The following is a 25,743-nucleotide window of genomic DNA, read 5'->3' on the forward strand; positions in this document are numbered from 1 at the left end:
GGAACGGGATGGTTGACGGTACAAAGAAGTTGCCACTGAATCCTTTGGAGACACCATGGGACTTGCCTCCGGCGACCCGAAAGGACGGCCGTCGCTGGTTGAGTGTGCCCAAGGCACGAGCCATCTCGGTGTCTGCCTTGAAGAGATTCATCCACCGTCTTGCCGAACAAGAAGTCCCAGTTGAAGGGCATCTCCAATACCCTTGTCTGGATGTCTTGACGGAAGTTGGTGGCCTTCAGCCAACCACGCCGACAAAGGCAAACGCTGTTGGCCATCTGGCAGAGACCGGTGTCGGCAATGTCCGTAGCCACCGTGATATGGTCTGATGCCACCTCGCCTTCTTGTAGGATTTGAAGGGCCTCCGCCCTCTTGTCTGGAAAGAAGTCCAGGAGAGGGGCGATTTTAAACCAAAGCTCCATGTTGTAGCGGGCCACGATGGCGAGAGCGTTGACCGCCTCAATGGTCGTTGCTGCCAACGAGATGACTCGTCCCATGGAGTCTAGCTTCTTTCCCTCGCCGTCCGGTGGGGAAGTGGAAGTCAATGCCACCGATCCAGCAGATTTCTTCATGGCCGCCGCGACCACTGAGTCGGGGGACAGCTGAGATCCGAGACACTTCGGTGCAGAGTCTGGCAGCCTGTATTTCTTCTCGTACCGGTCTCTTTGCCGGGGCAGAGTTCTTCAGAAGGGACAGTCCTTCGTCCCAGATGTCGTCCAACAGCGGGATCGAGAGCATGGTGTTCCTCTTGGCCTCTCGGCACTGATAAAGGAACCCCCTCCTGTTCCTCAGGGTTCCGTTGTAATAGCTCCGAGGCCATAGAGATCATGGCGTGGAACGAGCCGATCTAGTCGGGTGGCGAAGCCCTGGGTGCCGGCGACAGGAGGTCCGTTCCGTCGTCGGTGTCTCCGACTCAGTCTCGTCCCTCGGTGGAGGGGATTGAGGAGAAGGATGGCAGTGTGGCGGAGGATGGACTTGCCTCTGCTTAGATGGTGGGTCCCCTGATGGTCCAGGCGCTGCTGGATCGCCCGTCGGAGGCTCGGGCATCCGTGTCCCCATCACAGAGCACAGGGTGTTCAGAGCTTGTAGGATGTCTGCCGACATGTCCGTCAGTGGTTGCATCGGCAGTGGCGTGGTGTCCTCCGGTTCCTCACCGCCGGCCGCTCGTTGGTTCCCTCGTCGCTTTCCACGTCCGCCTCGTCGGGGTCCTCCCAGTAGGACCTGGCCTCGACAAACTTCGTCAGGCACCGTCTTCAGGCCCGAGAGCTGCTCCTCCTCGGAGATCTGAGTCCGGCAGGACTAGCGTGCCCCCTCCCTTCTTCTCGGCCAGGGACGACGGCCTCGGGGAGATGATTGGCATAGTCTTCACGGGAGGCTTATGGGCAGGAAAGATGGTTCTGGGAAACTCTTCTTGGCGGTCATCTCCACTGGGACCGCATCTGCGGCCTTCGCCAGGGATGCCACCACGCCCTCAATAGATGCCTTAGCCTGGTGAACCTGGGTCTTGACGAACTTGGGCACGCCTGAGGCCTTCACCGTAGGGGGAGGGTCAACGCCTCGCTCCCCTTGGCTTTCTCCGTTGGAGTCGACCGAGCCTTCTCCAGAAGCTTACCCGGGTGGTCTGACTTCCTTTTCTTCACTGAGCTGGAGCGTTGCCTTGTGGTTGACGGAGTCAGTGATGCTGCGCCTGGCCCGGTTGCCGTGGAGCCCGCGGTGCTTTGCCTTATGTTGGGCCCCTGTCGCCGGAGGGCCCTATTTCCTCTTGGGAGAAGTAAGCTGCCGGGGCTCCCCCGCTGCCGGGATCTTAGTCTGCAGCCACTCGGCGAGCCGCTTGCGACGGTCCTTCATGGTGCATGGCACCATGTCCTTGCAGAACGCACAGCCTCCTCCACGTGCGAACTGTCCAAATGTAGGCAATAAAGGAACAGGGAGTGCCCATCGTCCAGGAAGATGTTCCGCAGCCTGGGCAGATCCTGAACAGAGGCGTTGAGTCTCCTTTATCTTCGCCCATGTCCACGCGGTGTAGGCCTCCAAGAATCTTCTGGAATCCTCCAAGAAGTGAACTCGACGAAAAAAAATCACCCTTGAGTGGCGTACAAAGTTCAGAAAAACGGGTCCCTGTTAGTCGGTTGACGGATCGATAGACCTTGAGGCACGATTGGCCGAAAAATAGAGCCAAACTCTTAGGAAAAATAAATAAATAAAAATAAAAGCTCGAGAGCTACAGCACGAGGACTCCCAACACTTGAACGTGTGGTAAAAATCTGAAGATGGCTGCCAGAGGAGGGGCTTAGGTAGAGGTCAGTCATTGGCTGGGGGGCAGTATGACCCAGAGACCAGCGATTGGTCATTACGAGAAAGACCGTTCAGAAACTGATTTTTTCTTTACTGAGGATTCCCAGCCTGACGGGGAATATTCATGAGCATGTGAATCCATGCCAGACCCCATGCTGGAGAACTCAATTCTCTGAGGACTTGAGTGGATTCTATCCTGTTTTTTCTAGTAGCTACTGAAGCCTCCGACAGGGGAGTGTTCGATCTTGAAATTACAGCATGGTTTTTGAAGATGTCAAAGATATTTTACCCCGGATTCAAATTGATTTGAAATGTTTATCAATTCGACTGGATTCGTGTTTATTTTTATGGACCTCATCATAGAATCAAATAAATAAATAAAAGTCAGGGCATCAGATAGCTTTAGGGTTCCCTCTATGTATTCAAACTGAGTAGCTCTGCTTTTGGAGCCTCTTGGGACAGTATTCCCTCATATCTTCTGGATTTTTATCCAAACAGGTCTTGAGTCGGAGATCAAGAGAATATCTCCATCTATTTTACTATTTTACTTTAAGTTCTTCAGGTCCTTATCCCTTAAGAAGTTTCTTGAAGATGTATTCATTGCAGATTGAGCTAATGCATTTTTTCGTTTGTTGCCCCCCCCCCCCCCATCTTTTTTTGTTGAGGTGTTTTCACTTGATTTAGATATTGTTATATCTGACAATATATAGACCAGTGTCTGGGGAGATCCTTTCAGGTAAGTCATGGGTGATGTTTGGCATTATCAGAGGTGCATTATGGTTTTCCTCTGGAATTACCTTAAACGACAAACACTGCAGTTTCTTCACCAGTGTATCATTATTATATTGTTCCATACATTTGTATAGATTCTCAGGCAAGTTAGACATTGTATTTAACATCTTTCATTATTGTGGTTTGAAATCTCACTTTCGCCAGTAATAGTTCATTCAGCATTCTGATAGCATACCCAGTCTCCTCATTCCCTTTAATATCTTGCATTGGATAATGATTCAGATGGTAAGGATGTTGGCTCATGCTCATATTGAGCATTGTGATGTTCTGTCATTTCCAGGAGAGATTTCACCCGGTTGGAAAATCGGGGGTGTATAAAGAAAGGAGCGATTTAAATCAGCCTCCCCTTCCATGGTTATTGTTCTCCATACTCACATGAGCGTAATTGAGCACCAGAAGCAAGGAAGGCTCACAAGGTGTCCAAGACCCGCGGTGGTGCTATTCACAAGAAGCTGAAACCGCGACGTGCCGCTTATCTGAACGTTGCCCATTGCTGCAGCCGATCTTCGAATCGTAGTACAGGAGTCCCCAGACATCCTCCCTCTTGTCCCTATGAATGAGGCCCAGGAGTCCCCAGACGTCCTCCCCTTTGTCCCCACGAGTCAGGCGCAGGAACAAGAGGATTTGCCAGACTACAACAGGAACAGAAGACAGCGGAAACCAATTTCTTCAGACCTAAGGTACTGTGAACTAAGGGGTACTTCCGTCTGGTTGTGTAGCTTGCTTGCTCTCAGTTGAGATTTCATTTGCTGCTTGTTGCAGAGTTGCTTGCAGCTTTGCCCTTAACAAGCCTCCCAGCTTGTGGCCCGCGATTTCTTTTTCAACAAAACTCAACATTGTGCAATACTTTTAACATACCTTTTTAAGACGTGCCTTAGCTCCCCTAGACTTTACTCAATTGACATTGGCTGTCCTGGCTCTCTGAAGGCTCTTCTAATCTTTTACTTTGTGTTTTACTATCCCTCCAAAAAGTCATACATACCTTACTTGTATAACTGGGAAAGGGTTAATCTACACTGCATTGGGGGAGTTCAAAAGTGCTTACCTGTTTGAGAAACTTGTTAACCCTTGTTTCCTTCCCTAACCTTTCTTTTTTTCCACAACATCAGTATTACCATTTAAGTGTGAAAAGTGATACTACATTAATGTCCACAGTGCCCTAGTTAGTGAAGTCACCTCATGGTAAAGGAAAATCTGTGTGCCACCCCAAAAGGGTATCTACTTTATTGAACTGAAGGGGTGTATATTTTGAAGTGCATTTTTTTGTTGCCAATTGCTCCCTTCTAAAGAAGACTTATTTTAAAACTGTTAAATTAATAAAGAATGATTTAATCAGGAAACCTTGAGTATAAGTTATTTGGGTACTTGTCACAGTGGAACTCTGTTGCAACCCTACAGCTCACATTGACCCCCCTTGAGATAAGCCTGGCTGCTCAGTCACACTATCAACTTGTGTAGTACAGGCCTATACCAAAGGTTGGGTTACCCATTGCCAAGAGGACAAGGCTGGTGTAGTCTCCCACAGGGCTACTACATACAATCTTGCCTAACACTCACTGAGTATAACTGTGTAATCACAAAAGTAGTTCCTATAATAAGTGTTCCACTATTCACAAAACGTATACTGTCCATTTGACTGACTGATTTATTACTGATAGTTCCTGTACAACTTTTAGAGTCTACTGCCCTTGCATTACTGAATGTAATTGTGAAATTAACCATTGGTTTTTACTCCAAGAATATGTGTGACCTATACTGAATGTGTATGAAAAGGTTTTGACTTCTCTAGAACGGTTAGGTGTTCCAAATAAGGTTTATACTCTGGTCTGTGTACCCTCAAGTACAGCATAGAGTTTTTATAATTGTAATGACATATAATGTGTGATAGTACTTACCCCTAGATTTATCTGGGCCTACTTGTATTTAAATACATTATTTTTTACATACATGGTGTTTCAGTGTTTCTTTAGACCATTTGTATTACAATTTATTTCATTTGTACTCATCCTAGAGCCCTCTCTCCTTCCTAAAATGTGCCTGGCTGCTCAGTCTACGCTACCATGAACTCAGGTGGCACAGCCTTATAGTAAGAGTGGCGACTTTTACTGCCTCAGTTGAATGGTTGTACCAAGCCCTTAGTTGAACTCAGAAAAACTGTCCCAACACTAGGTTAGCAAAACGAAGTCTAAAAGGACTAACAGAACAGCCACCAGTCACATACCTGGTCCAAAATGAAGTTCCCTTTTCTCCTGGAAGCCACTGGGACGAGCCGGATGAGGCACTGAGTGGCTTGTTTAATTAACGTATCCAAGCGCTGGGGATCCATTTCTGGCACCTCCGGTCCTCGCATCTAAAAAGAAAAGTAAACTGTGACTACACGTTTCAGTCAGTCAAAATAACTTATTTCGGGCACAGCCCATAAAAGAATATGCAATATGACATTTGAATAATACAAAGTACAAATACAAAGTAAAAATTCCAACAATGTGCATATGTTAGGGAGATTTACTTGACTACAGAAGACTTGGTGCACGGGCCCCAACTCTTAGCATATCCTAACAATTTGGTAGCTATGGCTGAACAGCCAGGTTTTGTCAAGGAGGAATAAGGGCTGTAGTAAAGGTACAAAGACCCTTGAGCAAAGTGCTAGGAAAGATTTCTCTTTACAGCACCTTTACTTCCATTTCTATGCCCCCCCCCTCCTACCCGGGCAAACATGTTGCTTGTATTTTTGATTCCGACTTGCTCTCTTTGCAATGCAGTGAAGCCTTCAGTTTCACTACACTGGCCTTTTGCTCATGTGTCATGGGGACACTGACATGGCCTTCAGGCGGGCTACTGCAGGGCCATGTGTGCTTGCTGCCAGGAAGTGGGTTGGGACAGTCTGGTCCCAGCCCACAAACTGGATTTGGTATGCCGGAGTGGAATTCGTAAGTTGCGCCACCCGTGGTCCTAATTGGACCATTGCTTGGGGGCGTGTGTGGGCCAGATCTGGGATTAGCTAGTGTAAGTTAGGAGAGTTTTTCCAACGTCCCACTTAAAGTAAGACTTTAGTAAGCTATCCCTTTGGTTTGTAGATCCCACCCCCCCCCCCCCACCCCCACCCCCACCAACTCACCATCAGTCTGTACTACTCAAAGACCTTGGTAGAGTGGCAGAGCAGTCAAGCTATCCTGGAATGAATGAGACCCTTTTCCCACTCCTGTATTTTGATTTGATTCCTGCGTTTCTTTTTTGGTTTTGGAGTCTGAAAACTCCATACACACCCTCAGTGCAGTGTCACAGAGAAGTACTTTGGATTTCTCTTAAGGTTTTAATACCTTCTCTTGGATAAACTACGGTTTCCAAGAGTAGTTAAGTGAAATTGACTTTACTTACCTTTTTCTCTTTGTAGACCCAGCACACACCATTTTATGTGGAGTGCTGGGGGGGGTTACTTTGTATCCCCTTTGTCTACTGTCTCAAGTAACATGTTTACGTTACCCTCACTACAGTTAATGGCTGGTGGCAGTGGTTTAATTTTCCTACCATTGTGCGTTTTTACTGCAGGCTGAATCCTCAGCTGCAGTATTACACCCATGGGTGCCCATTTTGTTAAAATGGCCCCGGTCTTCTTTCGCCATTTCTTGTTTGTTTAGTTTATTTGTAGAGCGCTCCGGACCCGTGGGTAGAAGGGCGCTTAAGGACACGGTTACAGGCAAAAGATATGCATTTACATTTGCAAGTACATCAATTTACAAAAGATTTACATAGTACAACAATTTACATATAGTGCAGGTAAGTTGCGGCTGTTTAGATATTCGGGATGTTGGTGGATGCTACTCTTTGTTCAGTAACCAGCCAATAACAAGTTTCCTAAAGATCGGGAAGGACTCAGTAATTTTAATTTTGAGTGGTATGATGTTCCAGAGTTGGGAGGCTAGTACAGTGAAGCTCACACCTCCTGCTCTTTTTAAGGCATATCTGGGCACTAGCAGGCATAAGGAGTTGGATGATCTAGTGGTTCTGGATGTGGATTTTAGAGTGAATTTGTTGGAGGTACGGTGGGGCTAGGTTGTTTAAGGCCTTGTAGGTGAGACAGATAGTTTTGAGGTCAATTTTTTGCTGTATGGAGAGCCATTTGCACGCTTTCCTGGTTGTGGAGATGTGCTCGCGCCTTGAGATGTTGAGTGCTGCGCGTAGAGCATTGTTCTGGAGAACCTGGAGTTTGTTAGTTACGGATTGGTTGGCTCCTAGGTTCTGGCTGTTGCAATAGTCTAGTTTGGATTGAATGAGTGCTCTGGCCAGAGTGAGGCAGCTGTCGGGAGATAGGAAGGGTCTGCTTGCTCTGATAAGCTTACCTGTATAGGCAGTGGCCGAGGCGGTTGAATTGATTTGTTTGGAGAGGTTGGTGTTGGCATCAAGGTGGAAACCTAAGGTTTTCACACTTTTAGCGATAGGGATGGTGTTAACGTCTATGATAATGTTCTTGTAGCTGGGACTGAGTTTAGACATGTTGTTAGGAGAGCCGACCAGCAGAAGCTCTGTCTTCTCATCATTCAGGCAGAGGCCGTGGGTGGCCATCCATGCCTGAATGATAGAGAAGATTTCGTTGATCCGGGTGACGTCCGCATTCTAGTTGCCCGAGATGGTGAGCAGAATCTGGGTGTCATCTGCATAGTTGGTGTAGGTGACACCCAGACGGTCCAATTTGTCGAATAGGGGCTTCGTAAATATATTATACAAGGTAGGGGAGACACAGGAGCCTTGTGGGACTCCGCAGGTGATGGGTATAGGGTCAGCAGCAGATGTTGTGGAGAAGACGCGCATGGTTCTATTCGCCAGGAAGGATTGTATCCATGCGGAGGCAGAGGAGGAGAAGTGGGCTGCGATGGGGAGGTGGTTGCATAAGATTTCGTGGTCGACTAAATCGAAGGCCGCTGAGAGGTCTAAGAGGAGTAGGATGGCTGCATTTCCCTGGTCTTTGATTTCACCATTCTGGCTTTTGAGGTCAACCAGAGCAGTTTCAGTTCCGTGTTGAGGTCTGAAGCCAGATTGACGTATACCTAGTAGTTGGTTAGATTCCAGGTACTCCTGAATCTGGATGTAGGCAACTCCGTCCAGGAATTTTTAGCAGAAAAGGGACAGTAGTAATGGGTCTATAATTTGTTGGTATGGCTGGGTCCGGGGATTGTTTTTTTAGGGGAGGGAGCACCCAGGATTGTTTTAGGTTGTTGGGGACAGAATTGTTAGCAAATGAGAGGTTAATTAGCTTGGTGATAAAGGGGCAGCTGTCCCCTTTGCAATTAGAGGGTTTTAGGGAGGTGATGATTTTTTGGACTTCTAAGATGGTCACTTTCTTGAAGGTGAAGCCTATATTGGCTTTGTTAGGTGTTGGTGGGCTTAAGCTAGGGTTGGCGGTTTTGTTGCTGGGGAGTTGTTGACGTTTGTCCTCGATTTTGGTCTGGAGTCCTGTGATTTTATTGTTGAGGGCATTCTGGATGCTAGTGCACCAGGGTTTATCTTTTGAGCAGTTGTCTGGAGGGGGATTGGGGTTTTCTAGCTCCTTTAGAATTTTAAATAATTCTTTGGTGGAGGAGACTGCCTGGTCGATCCTGGCGTTATAGGCGTCTTTTTTGGTGCAAATTATCTCACTTTTTTATAGCGGGGAGATGTTTTTAATATTGGATTTGTTTTCAGGTGATGGGTTAGTTTTCCATAGTAGTTCTAATTTGGCCTTCTTTTTCCTGAGTAGTTTGAGTTCTGGAGTGTACCACAAATTCAGGTGGTTTATTGGTTTACTTTTACGTAGTTTCCAAGGGGCAATGGTATCAATGGCAGTAGTCATGGAGTTGTTGAAGGTGTCGACTAGTAGGTTAAGGTCAGCATTGTCTGGTAGAGCGTGGAGGGTGGGTAGGACCAGAGGTAGTAGGGCTTCGGCCGTAATGTTGCGCTTGTTTCTGGTTGGGCAGGCTGGTGCCAGGGGGCGTTTCTTGGGCATGGCCTGGTTGGTATGAATTTCGAGTGGGATAAGGTAGTGATCTGTCCATGTAAGAGGTTGGGGTTCCTTACAGGTGGTGTTGCAGTAAAGAGTTGCTACCCAGTCGAGAGTTCTACCTTTCTGGTGAGTCGGTGAGCTGCTGAGTTGAGCGAATCCGTGCTCAGTTAGGGCGTTTGCCAAGGATGCGGCTGGTGCGTCCTTGGGGTCGTAGCCCAGACTGAAGTAGCCGAGAATAATAGTTTGTACTAGTGGCTTGGAGTTTTCAGTAATGAGCGCTGTAATGTCTTCCTCGAAGGTTCCCGGAGGGCCTGGAGGTCTATATATAAGGTGTAGTGTAATCGTACTTGGGGAGGTTTGTAACTTGATTGCGAGTAACTCACAGGATTTAAGAGATAGGGTGGAGACTAGTCTGCAGCCTAGTGTTGATTTGGAGATGATTGCTATGCCTTATCATTAGGTCTGTCGGCTCTAAGGATAGAGTAGTTGGCTGGAATGGCTAGCGAGAAGTGTGGTCCTGAAGCCTCATGTAGCCATGTTTCCGTTAGGGCAAGGAAGTCAAGATCATGGGTTAGAATAGTGTCAGCAATTTCGGTGGGGTGGGCGGCCAGGGATCTGGCATTGAGTAAGGCTCCTTTTAGGGGGAGTGGGTCAGGCGCATTAGGGGTCTTTGATTTCTTCTTAGTTTTGGTGTTGAGTTTGGTCAGGAGGATGCTGTTTGTAAGGGGCAGCCCTGTGCCTAGTCTGTTGCAGGTGGTGAGGTCGGGGATGGTAGACCGTAGGGGTTCTGGAGATTTCAATGTGGGAGGCCCCGTGCGACAAGGAGCACTAAAATGTGCTATGATTGGGAGTCTTGTTAGAGGTCGCATTGGCAGGGGAGCGGTTGTCTACGGAGGAAGTAGGGTGGGAGTGGTGGTTGGGTGGAAAAGGTGGCTGGGAGGGTAGGAAGGGCGTGGGGCAGGGGATCGGGTAGTGCCTAGGGCAGCCTAGCTTTGCTAAACCATTGTTGGCGGTTAGGAAGGTATTGCCGGTACAGTGTACATTGTCCGGCATGATGCAGAAAGGGAGCATGGTGATAGTGAGCCAGGTGATAATAATTTGTCATTTATATAGCGCTACGAACCCTCAGGTATCTGAGCGCTGCTTATTACCCACGGTGTGTGGTGCTCATTTATCGACCTCGGAAGCTGAGTTTGGCCCTGCCGGGATTCGAACCTACATCAGCAGGCTCTGCTTGGATGTCAAAGCGAGCGCTCTACTCGCTGTGCCACTTGACCGGTGATCATGGTTTGGGCGCGCAGCTACACAGTGCAAGTCTGATACTCACTAAGACTAGGTTACAATGGGACAGTACCTGGATTTGAAAATGCACACTGCAGATAAATGCAGTGCGGTAATAGCTAGGGGTACATGTTAGGCATAGAGCATGCTAGGCATAGAAGTGGAGGTAGGTAGTGGTAGGGCAGCGATCAGCTATCAATCAACATTGGCTAGGTGTAGACAACACAGTGGTTAGGTGAGGGCAACACAGTGGCTAGGTATAGGACAGGAATGCAGAGTCAGCGGCTAGGATCTGAGCAGTGTTACCTTCATATTGGGTGACGTGGGTAGGTGTAACTCAGGCAGGGGTCCTGGCAAGCGGCATGACGGCTGAGGACAGGTGCTGGCCTTGTCTCCTCGGGCCTTGCTGACATGGGCCGGCTTCCGCCTGCCGGCTCACGGGATAGGCTGCAGATGAAGGCCTGGGAGCCAATCGGTGTGCACAGGGGGAGCCTGGGGCTACCGAGATCACAAAGGCTGTCCGTTGCGGCGGGCAGCCATCTTTGAGTGCTTTTTGCCTCGTGTTGGGCAATGGTGTCCTCTGAAAAAGCACCGTGGATGCACACCAGTGCAGGGCGGTGGGCCTTGGGGCAGAGGCATGGTGCTATTAAGCACTATGGGGCGATTTCAAGAAAAACGGAGTGGGGAATCCGACGCACGTAGTGGAGTGCGTTATTTCGTGGGATTGCATCCGCAATCATCAGGACGCTTACCGTAGCGTCGGGATGGCATCAGGCTGCCTCACTGTGATGTCCTCCTTAGGTTTCACTCTGCGCGCTAAAAAAACATGTTTGGTCCATTTGGATGTTTTGTCTTTGGCGGGATTCACGAGTGAAGCCTGCCTATGGCTCCAGCGTGTCTGGCAGCGCAGGAAGAATGGGAGGTTCCTGACACTCCCTGTGCTTAGTCTCCTTGGTTACAGGAATGCACTCAAAAGGTGATTGGCTGGCTGTCCTTGGAGGACAACCACCCTGCTATGTGAGTGACAACTAGGCTGCGAATTAATGGGAGAAACCTGCATAAAAGGCCAGGTCTCTTGAAGAGAAGGCAGAGTCGACCACTGGACGAAGGAACCGAAGAAGAAACTGGAAGAGAAGATTGCTGCACCCTCCTGGACCGTTGCTATGCCCGGTGAAGCCCTGCTGAATTGCTGAAGCTCCAAATTTCAGAGAAGCCCAGATCGGACAACTTCTTCCCTTGGGTTGGTGGGACCAACAGACCCCAAAAAAAACTTGACTGGAACCCCTGTCCCTGCTGGCTGTACTTCTTTGCTGCTGGAAGAGAGTGCCAGGGGACAGGAACACCAGGAACAAGTGAGTCGTCTTTAAGCAGGACCAGAGCACCAGGAAGATCAAGGACCCCCCCCACCCCCGAAGCAGGGTGTCCTAAGCCTCAGCCACCTCAACAGACTGCTGGACCCGAGAAGCAAGGGAAGCCCACAAGGTGTCCAAGAACCGCAGTGGTGCTATTTGCCGGTAGCTTCTGGAGTAAGCCCATTGCTGCCGCCGACCTTCAAACTTCAGTGCAGGAGACCCCAGAGGTCTTCCCTCTTGTCCTCACGACTGTGGCCCAGGAACACAGGCCTGCAACAGGAATAAAAGCCAGCTGGAACCTTTTCTTCAGAACTAAGGTACTCTCTAACTAGGGGTGCTTACCTCTTGTTTGTGGCTTGCTTGTTCTCACTGGAGATTTGCAGTAGCTGCCCTTTGCAGAGTTGCTTGCGTCTTTGGTTTTCACAAGCCTCCCAGCTTGTGGCCCAACAGTGATTCTTTTTCTACAAACTATATAAAACATTGTGCAAGACTTTTGTGCCATCTTCAAGAAGTGCCTCAGCTCACCTAGACTTTGTTCAATTGACATTGGCTGTCCTGACTCTTCTGACCCTCTGACTTTGTGTTCATCTGTCCCTAAAAAAGTCATCCATAAGTTGCTCTTATAGCTGGGAAAGGGTTAATCTATGCTTCATTCCGGGATTGTAAACTAGTTAGCTGTTCAGAGAACAACCATAGTTTCCTTCCCAACCTTTTCCCATAACTCCAGTATTGCATTAAGTGTTAAAGTGATATATCAATGCCCACATATACCAAAGGTTGGGTACCCTATTGCCAAGAGGACAAGGCTTGTGTAGTCTTCCACACAGTTACTACATACATTCTTGCCTAACATATTAACCCAAGAGCCAATGTTGAATATTTCGCACAATAAACCAACACACATAGGTTTACTTCACAATACTTTCAATAGGCGACTTCTTAGTTGGTCGTTGCTGAATGCGTCATATTGTTAAAGGAATTTGAGAGGTCTACCATACTATCAGTAATAAGTCAGCAGTGGTCGCTTCACGGTATTGCAAACGGACTGCAGGCGTTTCTGGTCATCTTCTTCGGTTACTTCAGCTTCAGTGGTCGACTTGCTTTTCACACCAGGAGTCTCACTTTTTATCCAGTTCCATCACCCACTCCTCTGCTTCTTCCTCAGCATTTTACAGAAAGGGGCGTTTGGCTATCCAATCAGGACAGCCAGTCCCTCAGTGGCAGCAGGTCCCATTGATGCACTCTGGCAGGCAAACGACAGGACAGGGAGGTATGGGGGATGTATAACTCCTACCCCACTTCCTATTTAGGCTCCATTGTGTCTGGGCAGGCAGGGAGACTCAAGGGTTCCCGCCAAAGGCAAAACACACACAGTCCACCCCCTCCCAGAATGGTAGAAGGGCTGATGAAGAACAACGCTAGTAATGGTGAAAAAAGAAGGGAGGCCCCAAGTTAGTGTTAGGACAGTTTTTCTAAAGTCCAACTAAGGGCTTAGTAAAACCATTCAACTGAGGCAGTAACTGAGCCACCTGGAAATGGAAGCCTTGGACAGGGCCTTGCCATGGTTCACAGGACCAGTACACAAAGAGCAGAGAGGTTTTCCAGAAACTCTGTGCGGGCCACATAAAACTTCAGCGTTCTAGCTACATAAAGCGAGTGCAAAGGACTTTCAGCCGTTGATGAAAAAAACACGGGTCACACCAAGGGCTCGTTTAGATGAAAGTCCCGACACCTTGGGCATGAAGAAGGGGTGCGTCCGCAGCACCACCCTTGTCTCGTGGAAAGTCAAGTAAGGTGGTTTAAAGGAGAGGGCCTGGATCTCCCCCACTCGCCATGCAGAGGTAATGGCCACGAGAAAAGCCGTTTTCTACGACAAAACCTTGAGTTGTGCAGAATGCATAGGCTCGAACGGAGGTCCCATGAGCCTAGTAAGCACCACATTGAGCTCCCACGCCGGTGCCGGAGCCTTCACCGGCAGGAACGGGCGGAATAGTCCCTTGAAGAATGGCGCCTCCTTCCCGGGCGAGGTGGTCTGCGACCACTAGCAGCTTGAATGGCGGTGCCGCTGACATGCTGAGAAGGTCCAGGTACCAGATCTGCCTCGGCCACGCCGGTGCGACAAGGATCATCCGGCACCGACACGGAGAAGATTGATGACTCGAAGTAACAGCGACAGGGGTGGTGTGTGTGGGGGTGGGAAGGAACGCATACAGAAAGAGGCCTTCCTAAGGGAAGGACAATGTGTCCCCTATGCTGGGGAAACCTGCTGGCAAACCTCTGGTACTTTGCGACGAACACCAAGTCGATCTGGGCATTGCTCCATTTGAGGAACAGGTTCTCCACTAGGTCCTGCCAAAGTTCCCACTCGTGGCAAGCGCGAGACCGCCGCGGACCTGGTGGCCCCCCCACCCCCCGTTTCCTGATGTAAAAGATTGTGGTGGTATTGTCTGAAGACGCGCACCACGTTGCCCTTGAGGGACGGCAAGAACGTTTGAGGGCCCAAAACACCGCCCATAGCTCCAGAATGTTGATGTGCAACGACTGTTCCTCCGGCAGCCACAGGCCTCTGGCGTGAAGACTTCCGGCGTGGGCTCCCCATCCCTCCAGTGCGGTGTCCGTCGTTACTGTATCCAGATGTGGTGGGGCCTGGCAATCCACACCTCTGGTCAGATGAGAGCACGCCCCACCATTTTATCGCCTGACGAACCCCTCGTCGAGAGCGATCTTGTCCTGGAAGCTTCCCGACACTTAAATTCAATGGGCATCAAGGAACTCCTGCAGTGGCCACATCTGTAGCCTGCATAGTCGGATGAGATGCATGCATGACAACATCATGCCGAGCAAAGACTTGATGGCCGCCACCGAGGCAATCTTCAGAGCGAGCAGCCGTTGCCCCTTGCCCAGGATGGCCGTCACCCTTGCCTCCAACGGTGACGCCAAGCATGACACTGTTGAGCCTGGATCCCAGGAACACTCGACCTGCGATGGAGTCAAGCAGGACTTTGCATAATCCACAGAGAACCCCAGATCCGTCAGTAGGCGGACGGTCCTCGCTGTGTGGTCGACTCCAAAAATAGGGCCCTGCATTAGTAATGCACCCCTTGCACGACGAAGCGTAGGAACTTGCGGTGCCCCTTGTGAATGGGAATGTGGAAGTACACATCCTCCAGGTTCAGCGACGAGTCTCCCTCTTCCAGTTGTCCGAGCATGTGCTGAAGAGTGACCATGCAGAACTTCTGGGACTGGATGGATTTGTTCAGTCGTTGCAGGTCGAGAATGGGCCTTCAGCACCTGGTCTTCTTTCGTACGAGGAAGTACCTAGAGTATACTCTGGAGCCCCGTAGTCGTTTTGCAACAAGCTCTATCGCCCCTTTCTTTAGCATGGCCGGAACCTCCAACAGCAGTTGAGGGACGTAGTTTTCCTGCCGGGCCACAGGTGGTATTTGAGGACACTTCTGTTGAAACATTAGAGTGTCCGTGGGCAAGAGCGTCGAGCACCCAATTGTCTGTGGAGATGATCTTTCACACGCTCGCCAGCCGGCCTGCCAACGGGGTGCATGGGTGGGGGCCCGGCGTCACGGCTGGTTCATTCTTGCTTGGAGGTCCGCCTTGGGGTCCTTGGAGACGACAGCGTCGTCCTCCGAAGGTCTTGGAGCGGCCCCTGTTGGTCTCCTGGGCCGAGGATCAGAGAAGCCCTCGTCGTAACCCTTCGAAGGAGGAAGATACTTGCCTCCTGGTCGAAAGGACGGCCGTCGCTGTTGTAGCATTCCCAGGGCAGTGCCGACTCCGCCTTGATGGCTTGTACAGACTCATCTACAGCCTTCGCAAAAAGATGATCTCTGTCAATGGACATGTCCAAAACCCTCGTATGAACCTCCTGATGAAAGATGGTGGCCTTGAGCCAGCCACTGCAAAAAAGGCAAATGTCATTGCCCATCAGGCGGAAACCCGCTTCAGCGATGTCCGTGGACACTGATGGCGTGGTCAGACGCCACCTCGCCTTCTTGCAGATCTCCCAATGCTTCCGACCTCTTGTCGGGGAGGAAGGCGTGAGCTTGTACCACAGCTCTTGGTCGTAGCGCACTACGATAGCTAGGGCGTTGGCGGCCTTGATGGTCGTAGCCGCTGAGTTGATAACTCTTCGTCCCAGAGCATCCAACTTCTTCCCCTCATTGTCCGGAGGGGTGCACGCTGCCGAAGATTAAGAGCTGGACTACTATTTCTTGGCCACTGCAGAGACCACCGAGCAAGCACTGTATTTCTTCTCTAGGCGGCCCCTCTTAGCTGGGGCCGTAGAGGGGTTCATGAGCGACAGGCCTTCGCCCCCAAATGTCATCCAAGAGTGGATGAGACAAGCTGGTCTCTCTTCGCCTCACGACGCTGGTATAAGAAGCCCACCTTCTCCTCTGGCGCAAGTCGGAAGAGCTCCGACGCTCTGGAGATCACATGGAACAAGCCTATCTCGTCCGGCTGGGAGGATCTGAGCGGAGGTGACGGGAGGTCCACTCCACTGTTGTCGTAGAAGCCGTCTCATCCATCAGGTGGTTTGGGGGGGGCCGGTGAAGCGTGGCAAGGAGGCAAAGGGTGACTCTTCCTCCTCTTGGCCGGTGGTTTCTCCGTAGCCAGATGGTCAGCCGTCACCGGTGCCACGGGCTGGGCCGTCGGCGAAGCCGGCATCCTCTTCGGCATTTCGAAGACCAGCGTATGCAGAGTAGAGAGAATGTTCACTTAGGGGTCTCTAGGGGGCAGCTGAGGTGGATGGCAAACAGGAGGCTGGGGCGCAAGAAGAGAGCCAAGGCCCTCATTGTCCTGAGGTCCTCGGTCGCCTTCCTCAACGGTATCGTCATCACCCTCGTCATAGGGTGGGTCCCAGACATTTTCCTTGTCGCCATCACCCTCCTGGATGGTCTAAAGGTACGCAAGAAGCTCCTCGGAGGAGATATCCATGCCCTGGAGGATCTCTGCGCCCCCCCCCCCCCGTTCTTTGTGTCCAGAGGGGATGGAGATGACCAGCATCATCTTCTCCAGGTTCTTCTCAATGGGATGCAATGAAGACTCCCACCTGGCAGGGAGGGACACTTGCCTTCGGAAGTGCGCTCTGCGGGGCCACCTCCACAGCCTTTGAAAGGGATGCCACCACCACCTCGATGGAAGGCAGAGCCTTCATCGAGTGTACCTGGGTCTTAACGGTCAGGACCGGTCCCTTGGCCTGCTTGGCCGCCTCCTTAGGGGGGAGCGTCGGAAGCCTCGGTTCCCCCTTGGTCTTCTCCGGCAAGGGCAGGCTGGCTTTGGACATCTCCTTGGCCGTCTCCAGGGCCACCTTGAGTTTGCCCGGATGGTCCGACTTCTTCTTGGATGAAGATCCTGAGCGTTGACTGGTGACTGAAGTCACTGGAGACGGACGCGCCCTGGATGCAGAGTAACCCGCCGCAACGGCACTCCTGGTGGCAGTGGACTCACGGTACTTAGCCTTCTGTTGGACCCCCCGCAGGAGGGGCACACTCAAAAGGACTTACAAGCCTGCTCAGCATTCCTGGATCCGGGAGACGCATACTCTTGGGACCCACCGAGTTCAGAGGCGGTGGTCTGTAGCCATTCCTTCAGCCGCATACGCCGATCCTTCATCGTGCGAGTCGCGAGTTTGTGGCAAAATGCAATCTTCCTACTTGTGTGTCGAGTACAGGCAGTAAAGGCACTGTGAAGGTTTATCGTCCATATAGACAGCCCTAGGACGGCACAAAGCTTGAAAAGAGAGCGGAATCCTCCTAATTCCGCCATGATGCATGCGGTGTAGGCCTTGAAGAATCTCCTGGAAGCCTCCACGTAGAAACTCAACGGAATATACCCTTGAGGGGCACTGAAGAATCAGAAAAATGGGTCCCCGTTTATCGGAAGGTTGATCGATGGAGCATGGGTGCTCGATTGACCGAAAAATAGTGTGACACTCTTCCAAAAAGCTAAAAAGCTTGAGAGCTAAGCACGAGGACTCCAAACACTCAACGTGCGGTAAAAATCTGAAGATGGCTGCCAGAGGAGGGGCTTAGGTAGAGGGCAGTATGAAAGAGCTCTGTGATTGGTTGTTAGGAGAAGTACAGTTCAGAAGTGAAACTGATTTTTTCTGTTACCGAGGATTCCCAGCCTGACAGAGAATTTTCAGGAGCATGTGAATTTATGCCAGACCCAAGCTGGAGAAATTGACTTTACTTACATTTTGCAATTTTTTAGGCCCAGCACACACTCGTTTACCATAGGGTGGTGGAGGGGTCACTTAATATCCCCCTTTGTCTAGTTTTGCATGTAACAATTTTATGTTACCCATTCTACAATTAATGGCTGGTGGCAGGGGTTTACTTTTCACTACCATTGTGTGTTTTTACCGCGGGCTGCAATCGCAACTGCAGTAAAGCACCCGCGGGTGCCCATTTTGTCAAAATGGCCCCGGTCTTGTTTTTTCGCCATTTCCTGTTCGAAAGTTCCTTCTTGAGATTTACTCTGCGCGCCAAACCAGGTTCAGTCCCTTTGTTTGGTCTTTGGCGGAATTCACAAGTGAAGCCCACCTCTGGCTCCAGCGTGTCTGGCAGGGGCAGGAAGTGAGGGAGGTGCCGAAACTCCCTGTGCTTAATCCCCTTGGTTACAGGAATGCACCCAAAGGGTGATTGGCCGGACAGCCACCCTGCTGCGGGTGCGACAGCTAAGCTGCGAATGAACAGGAGAAACCTGCATAAAAGGCGAGGATTTTGGCTTGGAAGGCAGAGTCAACCACTGGATGACGGAATCCGAAGAAGAACTTGGAAGAGACGCCTGCTGCAACTCCTGGACCGTTGGTTTGCCCAGTGAAGCCCTGCTGCAGTGCTGAAGCTCAGATTCCGCCTCTACTAGAGAAGCCCTGCAACGGACGACTTCTCCCCTTGGGTTGGTGGGACCAATCAACCCCAAAGCGAACTCGTGTGGACATCCTCTCGGAGGTGGCTTTACTTCCATCGCTGCTGCAGGAACTGATTGCCAGGGTGAGGAACACCAGAATGGAGGGTCTCGTTTTTAAGTCAGACCTGAGCTACAGGAAGATTTTCCGGACTCCTATGAAGCAGGACTGACCAAGCCTGAGCCACCTCAACAGAGTGCTGTACCCCCAGATGCGAGGAAAGTCCATTAAGGTATCCGAGAACCGCAGTGGTGCCATTTGCGAGAGCTGCGAGGAGCTGAAACCGCAAAGTGTCGCTGATCTGAAGTTTGCCCATTGCTGCTGCCAACCTTCCACTCTTAGTGCAGGAGTCCCTCTTGTCCCCACAACTGAGGCCCTGGAACAACAGGATCTGCAGACCTACACAGGAAGCCAGCTGGAACCAATTTCTTCAAACCAAAAGGTACGGTAAAACTAGGGGGACTCGCCTCTTTTTGCGTAGACTTGCTAGTTCTCAGTTGCGACTTGTTTTGGTTGCTTTGGCAGAGTTGCTTGCAGCTTTGCTCCTCACAAGCCTCCCAGCTTGTGGCCCTACAGTTATTTCATTTTCTACAAAGCCTTCTAAAACATTGTGCAAGACTTTTACTTACCTGCAAGAAGTGCTTGAACTCACCTAGACATTTGCTCAACTAACATTGGCCGTCCTGGCTCAGGGACTCTTCATATCCTCTGACTTTGTGCTTTAACTATCCCTCAACAAAAGTCACATTAGATAACTAGTGGTGCTGGGAAGGGGTTAATTTACTTTGCATTGAATGTAATTACCTGCATAAGAATATTTGTTAACCATTGCTTTATTCCCTCATCTCTCTTTTGACACTCCACTCAGTATTGTTCTAAAAGTGCCAGTGATATATCAATGGCCACTTGTTATTTAAGTCACCTCAGGGTGTAGAATTGTCTGTGTGCCATCCCAAATGGGTATCTACGGATTTAAAGAAACTGCGCGTGTATTTTGTATATTTTTGTTACATATATTTGCTCCTTTCTAAAGAAGGCTTATTCTATTGACTGTTAAATTAATAATTGTTTAATCAAGAAACCTTGTGTGATAGGGTTTATTTGAATAACTCGCTGTGAAGCTCTGCGTTACAACCCTACAGATCACAATAACCCTTCTTAAGATCAGGCTAGCTGCTCAGTCACTCGACCAACTTGTGTAGCACATGCTTATACCAAAAGGTTGGCTTAACTACTGCCAATGGGACAAGGCTGGTGCAGTCTACCGCAGGGTACTGCATACAATATTGCCTAAAAGGCATTAAGACGTAGGGAGAATTCTCAAATATTTGCCAATCCCCTTCACCTTAGGTACCCCCAGCAACTTTGCTTGATTTTTTTGCCTAGAGAGAGTGACCTTTTCCCCCCCACTCTCGTATTTTGGTGTGTGTTTTATTCGTGTTCTTTTATTATGAGTTTAGACAACTCCATAGGCATCAACTTTTCATGCGTGTCACACAGCACCCTCAGTGCAGTGGAACAGGGAAATATTTACAGGCTTTCCCAAAGTGTAAATACCTTTGCTGGGATAAACTACTGTTTCCCAGAGTAAGTAAAGTGGAATTGACTTTACTAGTCTTTTTAAATTGCTAGACTCAACACACCCAAGCTTACAATAGAGGGCTGGAGGGGTTAGGCAGGAATGAACAGGAGAAAACTGGATAAAAGGTGAGTCTCTTGGCTTGGAAGGCAGAGTCGACCACTGGAACGAAAGAACCGAAGAAGAGCTTGAAGAGGACGGCTGCTGCAACTCCTGGACCATTGGTTTGCCCGCTGAAGCCCTGCTGCAGGTCCGAATCGCCGTGTTCATCTCGATAGAGAAGACCTGAAAGGACGACTTCTCCCTTTGAGTTAGTGGGACCAATTAACTCGACACTAAGCCACCTTAATAACATTCTCGGAGCTGGTTGTATTTTCTTTAAAGCGCTGCAGGAAACCGAATAACCAGGGAGAGATGCACCAGTTTCTGTGCTTGACTACAGCTACCGAAATTGAAGATTTGCCAGTTGCCATCAGTCCCAGTGCAGTACAGGAGGCCCAAAGTCCTCCCTCTTGTCCCCACCACTGAGGCCCAGGAACAGCAAGATCTGCAGGAACTGCCAGGAACAGAGGTCACCAGCTGCATCTTTTTCTTCATTTGTAAAGGTACTGGAAAAATTAGACAGAGTACTTACCTCTCACGTGAAAGTGCTTGAAATTTTCCCCAACTCATAGGGCTAATCAGCTTGTGACCCAACATATGATACTTCTTATTACAAACTATTACTAAGAACTGTTGCAGAGACTTTTCCGTTTATCTACCAGAACTGCTTTATCCAATCTAAGACTTTAGCCCATTGGCTTTGGCCTAGACTATTGAATTGACTCCTCTGGTGAACTCTAAATATCTGCACTGCCCAAGAAATAACTATTCTTTCTATGTTCTGATAACCTATGCCTTTTTGCTCCTCCTTCAAAGTATTCTGAATGCCTCAAACCTACAGTTTACAGTACTGTTGTATATTTGTGTTTTTATATTGCCTTCTTCTTATGAATGTTTTATAGCTGACAGTTAAATAAATACGTATTTAACAAAGAAACCTTGAGTGTAAGAGTGTATTTGAACACCTGTGATTGTATACCTCTGTAACATCATTACAGCTCACATTCCCTCTTGAGAGAAGCCTGGCTGCTCAGCTCCGCTACCAAAAACTGTGCTGTACAGACTTATACCAAAGGGTGGTTTTGCTTACACCTGTAGTCCTAGTTGTGTGTAGTGGCCCCAAAGGGCACTGCATACATACTTTGCCTAACAATGACCCGTAGAGACTAATCTACAGTTTTCCCGGAAAGGTTGTCTCCATCGAAGGGCATGGCGAAAACCCTTGTTTGGACGTCCTGCCGAATGTTGGTGGCCTTGAGCCACCCACGATGACAAAGGCAAACACTGTTGTCCACCTGGCGGAACCCCACATCAGCGATGTCCGTGGCCACCGTAATGGCGTTGTCCGACGCCAACTCGCCTTCTTACAGAATCTCCAGCGCCTCAGACCTCTTGTCGTCAGGGAGGAAGTCCAGAATGGGAGCGAGCTTGTAACAAAACTCTCGGTCGTGGCGCGGTACGATCGCGAGGGCGTTGGCAGCCTAGATGGTCGTCGCTGCAGAGTAGATAACACGTCGCCCCATAGCATCCAACTTCTTCCCCTCGCTGTCCAGAGGGGTGGACGCTGCAAAGAACAAAGCACCTGATGACTTCTTCTTGGCCGCTGCAGAGCTGGGGCCATAGAAGGGTTCTTCATGAGACAGGCCTTCGTCCCAAATGTCATCCAAGAGTGGGACCGAAAGGATGGTCTTTCTCTTCGCCTCGCTGATATAGGAAGCCCTCCTCTTCTGGCGTCAGCTGGAAGAGCTCCAAAGCCCTGGAGATCATCGCATGAAACAATCTCGTCCGGCGGTGAGGATCTCCGAGGCGGCGACGTGAGGTCCCCCATCCCATAGTCATCGTCGCTGTGTCAGGATCCGTCTCATCCCTCGGGGGAGGGTGGCAAGGAGGCAGTGGTTGCCTCTACCTCTTCTTGGTCGGTGGTTCCCCCGATGCCAGATTGTCGGCCATCACTGGAGCCGCGTGCGGGGCCTTTGGCGTAACCCGGAATCCTCATCTGTATCTTGGATACGGTCAGGTCCAGTCAGAAACTTCCTGCAGGAGTGATGCTGGCCCACCAGACCATCAAGTCTGCCCGCCCAATAATCTCTTAGCAGATATAACTACCAAGCTGGCAAACCCAAGGGGAAAGGGGAATTGGGATAAAATAAACGCGAATCTTCACTGCACCCTCTGCTCGTGCATCCACATCCCAGACTGGATAGGCTGGAATTTGTCTGAGCTCACAAAGGTGATGTGATGCTGTGAAAACCTAAAATCAATCACAACACAAAGCAATTACTTTTCACTTATCTCCCAACCACTCTTACCTTATCTTCTTGCCCATCTGGAACCCTCCAATACCTGCTGCCTATGCGTGACTAGCTAATAGGCGTCCTTGTTATCTTTAGCTGAAGTCTTCTCGCAAGTCTTGAGACTATACTTTGATGACTGATGCAGCTGTCTCAAGCTCATTTGCCATTTCTCTTGCTCATCATCCTGGTTCAACGCTCAATCATTTAGAGTCTGAGAGTTTTTAGCAATGTCTTGACAGCCTTATCAAGCCTGTTGCAGATTCAATTGTTGCTCCGATTCCTAGAGCCCTCTTTTCAAAATGTTTGAGAGAGCTATTCTGCCTGCTCACTACTTGTTATGTTCGGTTTAGTCTGTCTTCGTTAACTTAAACTGTTAAAAATGAACTAAGAAGTTCAGGCACTCTGAGAACTAGCTTCTTGCAGTCTTTTCCTGACACTTTGTTCTTTACGATTGCCTCCTCACAATTGTGCCGCTCCTCGTAAAAGCTTTCAAAATCAAGTCTTCAAAACTAGCCTTCCGAGGTGAGCCTTGCGTCGTTGAACAAAATCAGCTGTTTGCCGAAGAAAGCCTAACAGAATAGGCGACGCAGCTTGCTCACACCTGTCAGTAGGTCCATTCCTCTAACTTTCCCGGAATGATGCGAAAGAAATAGTCAGGTTAATATGCTATTTACAATTGAATTACGTTTGTTTTAGTAATTCTAGTTAGATTAGAAAAATTAATTAGTCAGCGCCGCCGCGCCCCGACAACTTGATCTGCGTGGCTCATTAATAGGTTAGTGTTACTTGGCACGGTTGAGCTCGCGAGCGGAAAGATTACAGCGCACCTCAAATCACGCGCACACTACAGCAACGACACGCAGTCCCCTCAGCTGCTGCAAACTTCAAAAACTACACATTTACTGCTGCAGATAAAAACTTTAAAAAAGCAAAGTGTCTTTCTACTACACGCCAAACGTTTAACTGAACTGAAACTAACAGGATCACCGTCACTTAGCTCTCTTCTTTTGTGCACGACTTCATCTGCTACCTCTTCTTGGGTCGACTTCTGCTGCTGCTTTAATTTCTGAAAGATTCTCCTTCTCTTACAAGTCTCTAGATATAATTTTACTTAAATTACTGCTATACTAAAAACTGCGACCTGCTTCCTTGAATACTTGAATGAAAGGCCGTTTCGAATTCCGAGTGGAATTCCAAACTACCTCACTGCCAGTCTCCTTCAATCACTCCTGATGAATAGAAGCTCCATCTTGATTTGGGGAAACAAAGGCCTCCTGCAAACTTCATTAAAGAAAAGTCTCTTGTTCCAACCATAACCCATATAAACTACAATCACCTACAAACCACCAGCCCTGTACCTCCTCCATCTGAAGTGTTTAGGTGTCCATTCACATGTACACGTCTTAAATGGCCCCTTAAAGTGAATGCCCTTATGAACATACCTTACAGTGTACCCTGGGAACCTGACAGATACCAGTTTATGTAGAGCAGAGAGGATGTCCACAGAGCGGTCTCTAGGGGGCGGCTGAGGGCAAATAGGAAGCGGAGGAAGAAAGCCAAGGCCCTCATCGCCCTGAGGCTCTGTCTCTTCGCCGTTGCCTTCATAGTCTCCCTCATCAGCACCCTAGTCATAGGGCCTGACCCAGACCTTTCCCTTTGTTAGGGAGAATTCTCACTTTATGGCTAATTTCCCTTACCTATAGTCCCCCAGCAGCTTTGCTGGATTTGAAGGGTTTGTTTCTTTTTACATGCTAAGAGTGAGACTCTTTTTCCCACTCTTACGCATTTTTGCTATGCGTGTTCTAGGCTATTTTTGTGTTTAATGCCTATGGGATTTTCTCTCCTCCATAGGAACCATCTTTATTCACTTGTGTTACACAGCACCCTCAGTGCAGTGACACAGGGGTGTCGTAGCGACCCCCAAACAGACTCCATACCCTGGGACTGACTGTCTCCCAGGGCATGTAAAGTCCCCATTGACTTTACTAGTCAATTTCTATGAACTAAACCAGTACAACCCATCTGACTATGGAGGTACTGGAAGGGGTTAATTTTTCCCCCATGTTCATTTTCGAGAGGGTACCATACAGTACCTCTCTCAAAAGTTTCTGGCTGGTGACAGTGGTTACTACCATAAATATTCGACTGCAAATATTTCCCTATGGGATTTTCCCATTGTTCGAGGCTACCACTTTTTCTGACAGCCTCTAACATACCGCTGGTGTATTTTAATATTAACTTTGCACCGGTGGGTTTTATTTGCCAGAACTTTAATATAGCTTCTTTCTCGTGTCTTTCTCTACAATCCTAACCCAGGTCGGGGATTCTTTGTTCGTCCGTTTGGCGGGCTTCTGCCAAGAAGCCCTCCTTCCGGCGCCACTGAGTCTGGGGTGGGCCCATCGTGGGGGGAGTAGGACCCCTGGACAGGGTTGCCTCCGCAACCCATGTCGAACTCTATCCTGATAGGCTGGAGGGTCTCCCGCCAAGATGACCACTCCACTGTGTGAGTGACAGCTAGGCTGTATGAATGGGGCTTTTTGCATAAAAGCAGGGTCCTGAGGACTGGAAGGGCAAGACGTCGCCACTGGAACCAAGAAGCCGAGAGGAGAGAAGCCAAAGACATCTGCAACGACTGAACCACCGGTGAAGCCCTGCTGCAGCCGTCTCACCACTTTTCTCCACACGACAAGAGGGGATCTTCATCTGAAAGCCTGCTTCCCTTGAGCTGGTGGGGCCAACCAGTTTGCCAATCGCCTTCCTGAACCTGCTGTGGTCGAATCGCCAGTGCCCTGCCCTTGGAGACCGGATAGCCAGGCAGCCATCGACCCGGACCGCGATTAAAAGGAGCATACCTTTTAAACTTAGTTTGGCAGCACCGCGGCTGGTTTCATCCCTGGGTAGTGCAGTACCTCGAACCTTCCTCCACGAGAGCCTCTCTTCCTCTGCTGGACCCCTCGAACTGCAGGAACAACCGCCACCACAGGAGCCACTTCTTCACTTTGAAGGTACATTGTTCCGCCAGGCCTCCCTTTCTTCGCGGTAGTGCTAAAGGTGTTTTGAATCATTTACCTACCTGTTGGGTTGGCCGCCCCCCCTCTCTTAACATGGTCTTTTCAACTTTTGCAACCACCATTTCAAATATCGTTAACTTG

At 49.5% G+C, this 25,743-nt stretch overlaps 1 protein-coding gene across 1 annotated transcript in view; it reads right to left on the reverse strand.

Annotated features, from left to right (window-relative positions):
- The window catches only part of HNRNPUL2 (heterogeneous nuclear ribonucleoprotein U like 2), a 225,324-nt gene that overhangs the window by 67,457 nt on the left and 132,124 nt on the right, over positions 1 to 25,743 (reverse strand). The window contains exon 9 of the mRNA XM_069645200.1: positions 5,306 to 5,434. Within this exon, the coding sequence (XP_069501301.1) occupies positions 5,306 to 5,434 (129 nt within the window). The remainder of the gene's footprint in view (positions 1 to 5,305; positions 5,435 to 25,743) is intronic.

Source organism: Ambystoma mexicanum, chromosome 2p (genome assembly GCF_040938575.1).
Source record: "Ambystoma mexicanum isolate Mex_15411 chromosome 2p, UKY_AmexF1_1, whole genome shotgun sequence".
NCBI classification, from domain to species: Eukaryota; Metazoa; Chordata; class Amphibia; order Caudata; family Ambystomatidae; genus Ambystoma; species Ambystoma mexicanum.